The following is a 7254-nucleotide window of genomic DNA, read 5'->3' on the forward strand; positions in this document are numbered from 1 at the left end:
GAAATGTGCGAAGCATTGAGGCGTGGTAGGAAAACAGAAAACGATACATCCAATGAGCTCCTCGAATATAGTTCAAATAGTAATCGCTGAAGCTGAACGTCTGTGCCGCCCATTAGATCTTCCTATTAACCCGATATTAAACTATACATATGTATATAGTGTCGAGTCATTCAATCTGTATTGACTCAAGTCATTGACACGTCTATTTTGGGGCCAATGAATTCAGACCGAATTGATTTTAAAACGATCTGCATAGAGAGAGTGGTTTTAATGGCGCTGTTTCGATTCTTTATGGCACTGCTTAGAATATAGAACTTGCGGTTTTTCTTAGGTCAGGTTTGGCTCTAAACAAAATGCAAATAATTGGTTGGCATTTCAAAGATTTGTTCTATATAGTACTCTTCTTGCCATCAACTAGGTATTCATTAAAGCCAATTTATAGGTAATGTCATTTGAAAGGTAACCAATATCATCATTAACTCAACAATGTGTCATGAAAATACAGATTCTCATTGTTAGTATATTTGTGTGTACATTCACTTTCTGTTTCTTCTTATTCAATTATCATGGTGCGTTAGCAGTTTCTTATTTAAATCAGACTTTGTACAGTCTCCGCACTCAAGAAGCGGTAATCGAGTCAACAAAAAATATCTGAAATTTATGCATTAATAATGAATCAGCAGAATCCCGGAATATGCTAATCACACCGGTACGTAATTCTATTCTATTTCTGGACTCCGGTTGCCATTTAAGGGTCGATCAGGTATATTCTCAACAGTATACTCCGAACAGGTTAAGATTCATTCTTAGCCATGGCTTTTCTGCTGACCCATCTGCAGTGTGTTTACCATATTATAATTCATTTCTTTTTTTCTTGTTGGATTGTGCCGTCCTCAGCGAATCCGCTGGCATGCCAAGGCTATAGACATACTGGCAATACTGGCTATATACACAGATATCTAGCTATATCGTGTATTGGGGCTTGGCTCTTGCTGACAATTTGGTTTATTTGGCAATCGGTTTTTGCTGAATTCTGTTTAACTGCCTTTAATTGTGGCGAAGACAACAGCAACGGGCCCAAACTGGCAACCGGTTCAGGGTGATCTAATCTAAGGGTCTTTGCTGCTGCCTTTTGAACATCTACCTTTTTTTTCTCTATTTATTTGTTTAGTTTTCTTTGAATCCGATTTGGCCGATTTAGCCGATTTAGCCGACTTAGCCGATTTGGCCAACACCTGTCAGCACGTCCACATGCGAAATCGTCGGCGGGAGCTCCCCTGGATTTCTGCTACCTAGCCAAGGTAGCACTTATTGGCCAACTGGGCGCCCGGCTCGAAGTCCAGCTCGCAGTCCAGCTCGACCTTGACCCACCCTATAAGACCATGTTGTGGCCAGTTATTTGCTGGTTATTCGCTGGCTACTCACTTGTTTTTGCGAAGTAAACAGTTGTTGACATGGGCATTGGCAATGTGCCCACACACACTTGATATGCTTACTACCTAAAGGTTCGCATTTTAAAATTTAGATGTTAATTCTTACATAAAATAATAGTTTGCCTAATTTAAATATGACTTCTTAACACAAAGAAATACAAATAAAATTTTACGAATAAATGGGAATGTTTTGAACAATATTAAAAATTAATCTATTAAATTTAACATACTCCTCTCACTTAACATTAGACAAAGCTTAGATCCACTGTCGCAGCCTAAAAGTATTCCAAATAATTTGAAGATATTCAAAAAGCTCTCGGGGCATACAAATGTAGCAAGCTTAACATGCAAATTAATCCAATAAATATTAAAATATCTATCTTTCATTATTGTAAATAAGTAATAAGTTATTCTTATTTTTTCAAGTGCATTTAACCTCCTGCTATGAATCTCAACAAATGCCATCCGCAATTGATAAGCCTTATATACACAGCCTAGGAATAGTTGGGATGTGAACAATGCAGTTTATTGAAATTATACTATAATCCGATTAATCACTCAGCCAGTAATCAGTCAGCCCGTAGGTTAAACTATCATATTCATTTAATTACACTGATTAGTTTTGTCTGCCAGGTGTGTGGTTTTCGCTAGTTCAAGTTACTAAGCGGGTAAACAACTTTGTGAACTATAGGTTTTATTGTTCAAATATAACCGCCTTATATAGTTGCACAAGATAAGATATGGCGAGAAAAGGAACACAACCTAATTTTAGTTTATTTAGCCAGTGAAAAAGATGAACTTTGCCCTCAATAGCATTACTGTTCATATAATGAATTTGTTGTTTCACACCTTAAGATGAAGATGAAGAGAAAAGGAACCAGTTCTAAAGAGCAGCTTTACTATAACATACTTAAGAGACATCCACATGTTCTAAGTGGGTCAACGGCAACCTCATTTCTGCCGTTCGCACGACGATCGTTGTAATAGAACTCGTTTTTGGGTCTGGCACCGATGATATACATATGTATGTAGACCCCCACGTTCCGTCGTCCACTTCATGGGGATCCTCAATTTGGCGAGCGGTTCGCTACACCTGCTCGATCGTATGCATACCTTTAAACACTTTTCATTGAATTGAATCATGTAGCTGACATGTTCAGTTAAAACTGTTCAAAAACTACTACTTTATATAGTATGTATATGTATAATATAATATAGATGAAGTATATGCAAGTAAGATAGCAATATTCATCTTTTCAGCACATCTCTAAAATGTATTGTTTTCCGACATAATCAAGTTGCGAGCACGTCAATTTTTGTTTATGACCAAAGCGGTTTGGGGCGTACTTTGAACCATTAATCAGATTGGCTACGCAATATTTTGTAGCTGTTTGTAGGTCAAAAAGTGGTACGATCTGGAAAAAAACAAAACGATTGGCAAAAAGAGAGAAGAACTATAATTTTTTGAAAACCTATTGATATACCATCTTTTTGGAATCACGATCGCACTTCCGTTGTCATAAGCCTGGCGTCCCCGCCTATCGCCAATCGGAGGGCATCCAGAGTGCCCCACCTTGGCGATCTGCTATCTGTCGAGACCCAGAGCTCGGACCATATACCACATACCACATATGTACGCCGCACACTACGAGTATACCCCCAGACCCACAAATCGGACAGCTGCGTTCCGAGTGGAAATTAGTTGCAAACGAGCCGCACCGTCGAGCAGTTCGCACAAACTTTAAGTTCGCGAATTCATCACTCAACCCAGTACACACTTGATTTATATAGCCGTCATTCTTGGGGTCGTTGGGCCAGTACTGAACTGAAAACGGTGGCGAAATGAGCACTTTGGCACTGGTGGCTTTCGTCCTGTGGGCTGCCTTTCTGCGCTATCTGCCCAAGATTCTCAATTTCCTGAGGCTCCAGAGATTCGCGAAAACTCTGCCGGGTCCCACGATTGGTGAACTGATTGCGAATGTAAAGAAAGGCGGTGAGTTTGTGCAAAGTGACTTGAAAAAGTGCATGCAAATGGTTCTACATTTTATCACGCATACGCAGCGTTGCCCTTGCTGGTGTGCAATTGACATAACTTGCAAGGTCGTTAACTCTACTTTAAATTGAATTAATGTTCATGTAAACGTGCCTCATATTCCGTATATACTTTGTAATGTTTATTTAATAAATTGAATTCCTTTACAAAACTGAACAGAGATCCTGAACTGGCTGAAGGAGCTGCGGGAGAGGCATGGTCCGGTATTCCGCATCTGGTTCGGCAAGGATCTGATGGTGATGTTCACGGATCCGGAGGACATCAAGCAGCTGCTCGGCAACAACCAGCTGCTGACCAAGTCGCGGAACTACGAGCTGCTGGAGCCCTGGCTGGGCAAGGGTCTGCTCACGAATGGCGGCGAGTCCTGGCATCGCCGCCGGAAGCTGCTCACGCCGGGCTTCCACTTCCGCATCCTTGGCGAGTTCAAGGAGCCCATGGAGGAGAACTGCCGCATCCTGGTGCGTCGACTGCGGACCAGGGCCAATGGCGAGTCTTTCGACATCTATCCATACATCACCCTCTTCGCCCTGGACGCCATCTGCGAAACGGCCATGGGCATCAAGAAGCACGCCCAGCTGCAGAGCGACTCCGAATATGTGCAAGCTGTTCAATCGTAAGTACTGTTTACTGCGCAGAATTTCCAATTGATTTTTTTTAAATCATTCTAATATTTTATTCAGCATTTGCCGTGTGATGCACAAGCAGAGCTTCTCCTTCTGGCAACGACTGAACGTGTTCTTCAAGCACACAAAGCCCGGCAAGGAGCGGGCGTCAGCTCTGAAGGTGCTCCACGAGGAGACGAATCGGGTGATACGGCTGCGCCGGGAGCAGCTGATCCAGGAGCGCAACGAATCCCGCCCAGAAGCGGAGCAGGACGATGTGGGCGCCAAGCGGCGACTGGCCTTCCTCGACATGCTGCTGCTCACCCAAATGGAGGGCGGTGCGGAGCTGAGCGACACCGATATCCGCGAGGAGGTGGACACCTTCATGTTCGAGGGCCACGACACCACCAGTTCGGCCATCGCATTCGCCCTGAGTTTGCTGTCCAAAAATCCCGCTGTGCAGCAGCGCGCCTTCGAGGAGGCCACCGAACTGGAGGGCAGGGAGAAGGAATCGATGCCCTATCTGGAGGCGGTGATCAAGGAGACGCTGCGCATCTACCCCTCGGTGCCGTTCTTCTCGAGGAAGGTGCTCGAGGATCTGGAGGTGGGCAAGCTGACGGTGCCCAAGGGCGCGTCCATAAGCTGCCTCATCTACATGCTCCATCGCGATCCCAAGAACTTCCCCGATCCCGAGCGCTTCGATCCGGATCGCTTCCTGCTCAACGAGAAGCAAATGCATCCGTTTGCCTTCGCCGCTTTCAGCGCGGGACCTAGAAATTGCATTGGTAAGATCACCCGGGGAATCACCTTATCTGCTTCAGAAGTTTGTTGTAAAACTGAATTTTTGGTTTTAGAAACTGCGATTTAAAATATTACGAATTTTAAATAAGGGTGAAGGTCATACGAATTTGCTTTCCAAAAAACATTTCCTAATTAAACAAGTGATAAGAGCAGGAAACTTTCGGATGCTTGGTTGACAAGAAGATAGAACAGTTTAAAATAGGCTTGTTTATTATTAGCGCACTGAAATCATATTTATAAATTATTTGTTGATAGTGTTAGCATTATTTCAAAATACACATACCTCACAGATCAAAGTTCATAAACATAGGATGAGTACTTATAAAAACAAAATGCAGCCAAAGATTATTTTGAAGACTAAAAGCTAGTTGATGTGAGCAAAGGCTTTACCGCGAATCTTACAGTACTTACTGTAGTACTTACTTAACTTGTTTATTTGCAGGTCAAAAGTTCGCCATGCTGGAGCTGAAGACCTCGCTCTCGATGCTCCTGAGAAGCTATCGCCTTCTGCCCGACGAGGATCACCAGCCAAAGCCGCTGGCCGAGTTGGTGACCAAGAGTGGAAATGGCATTCGACTTCGGATCTTGCCACGGGATCAGAACGAAACCATAAGGCCATAAAGCATAGGGCCATTATCTCTATCTATGATTTCTATATTTTATAGGCCACCATCATCGTGTAGATTAAGTTAAGTTAAGTGAACAATGAAAAACATTTCTGGCACAGTGACGCACTTTGAGAGGCGCAGCTGGGGGCCCGTTTCTTATCACTTACAACCTTGCCATATAGATTAGAAAAAACTTGGATCATTGTTTTGTTTTTTTTTTATTTTTTTGTTTATTTTTCGCTTTGAACTTTGAAAAATACAATCGATCATATACATATATACACGGCTAAAGAGGTATATATATATGTGCATGTATATGGGTGCTGGGCTTTATTTGTGGTTAACATCCAGAGCCAGCAAACAAAAAAATAGTTATACTTTTGTATATTTATTTATATATATATGTATTTTGGGTGTACGCCGATCTCCTTCTACAAACTACATACACAGACATACTTATTGCTCTCCAGAGTCCCCGTAAATCGAAAACTATCCGTCGTCCGTGCTCGTGTTCCCTGACAATTCCTTAAACTAGCGATCCCAACAGATCTGAACTTAGGACCCCTTCTTGCTGCAATACCATCGTTTAATATTCCTTGTACAACTAGTTAAATTCCTTTACCATAAATATATATTTATATATATTTACTTTATGTATGATCGTAGTTGTCTGTTAGATATTCACATAAACATATTTTTGGATTTCTATATTATTATTTTGTTTGTTTCTTTGTTTGTTTGTTTGTATTTAGTTGGTATAGTATACTATATCCCTAACTAGATTGCCTTCAATTTCCGTTTGTGTGTGTCGGTTGTTGTGCCCTCTCAAAGGGCCCACTATGAAGTCAAGTCCCGATCTGAGTGTATATATATGTGTATATATATTTGTCATTATCTATTTTGTAGGTAGGTGTAAGCGAGTTTTGTTTTTTGGTTTTGTTTGGCGCTTTCTGCCTTAAAGCTTAGCAGGAAACAATTCGTCTATGGGATTAGTTAGAGGCGGCTAATGATATGATATGGCTAAAGTAGGTTCGAATACAGTACATATATATATGTACGTATATATATGCATATAGCATAGCTGATGTATCGCGGGGCTTTCGGGATCCGTGCGGGATGAGGAGGAGTGGAAGATTGGAAAATACTGTAACTTTGGCTCTAGTGGCCGAGGAGCATGCCACGTTTATGCGCAAGGTTAAGTTGTTCGCCATATATCATTTTGATACTTCGTATATTTACAGACAGCAAACCGTTTTAACATAATTTGTTCTCCAATATTTGATTTTTAAATATATATGTATTATTCATAGAGTTGATTGTTTTGTTTTTAAGCATATGCCCACTTCTTTAAGTATAGCATGTATTTAAATTTATCCATGTTTAAGTAAACGGTGGGAAATTTTAAAATTTTTCAAATTTTTGTTCTGGGAAGATTAGAAACATTGTGACATTACAATTTTCTGTCTGATAAAGTTACTATTTTACTTTGTCCGCTTATCAATTTTTCCTCCATAATGGTATAGTTAATTATGCGCATAAACGTGGCACTCATTTCTGGCTGTTTTCGTGGAGGCTAGCAGGGATCGGGAAAGCCGCGCTTGGAGTGATGAACCGTCTTAGTCGGTCGACTGCCGGGATCACAGCCAGGGGATGCAGATGGTGCGGCAGACGTCACGGCGATGGGCATGTGGATGTGGCTCCTCGCCCATCTGTCCGCCGCCCCCGCCACCGCCTCCTGCCCCTGGATTGGCCCCGCC

General features: G+C 42.0%; 1 protein-coding gene across 1 annotated transcript; it reads left to right on the plus strand.

Moving 5' to 3' along the window:
• Positions 1 to 3130: 3130 nt before the first annotated feature.
• Positions 3131 to 5812, plus strand: LOC122625171 (probable cytochrome P450 4s3). The gene is made up of 4 exons (XM_043805125.1): positions 3131 to 3426; positions 3646 to 4099; positions 4167 to 4873; positions 5332 to 5812. Exons 1-4 carry the CDS (start codon positions 3276 to 3278, stop codon positions 5508 to 5510), a joined length of 1491 nt encoding a protein of 496 aa, XP_043661060.1. The 5' UTR covers positions 3131 to 3275; the 3' UTR covers positions 5511 to 5812.
• The last annotated feature ends 1442 nt before the right edge of the window (positions 5813 to 7254 follow it).

This window comes from Drosophila teissieri, chromosome X (assembly GCF_016746235.2).
Source record: "Drosophila teissieri strain GT53w chromosome X, Prin_Dtei_1.1, whole genome shotgun sequence".
Classification (NCBI taxonomy): Eukaryota; Metazoa; Arthropoda; class Insecta; order Diptera; family Drosophilidae; genus Drosophila; species Drosophila teissieri.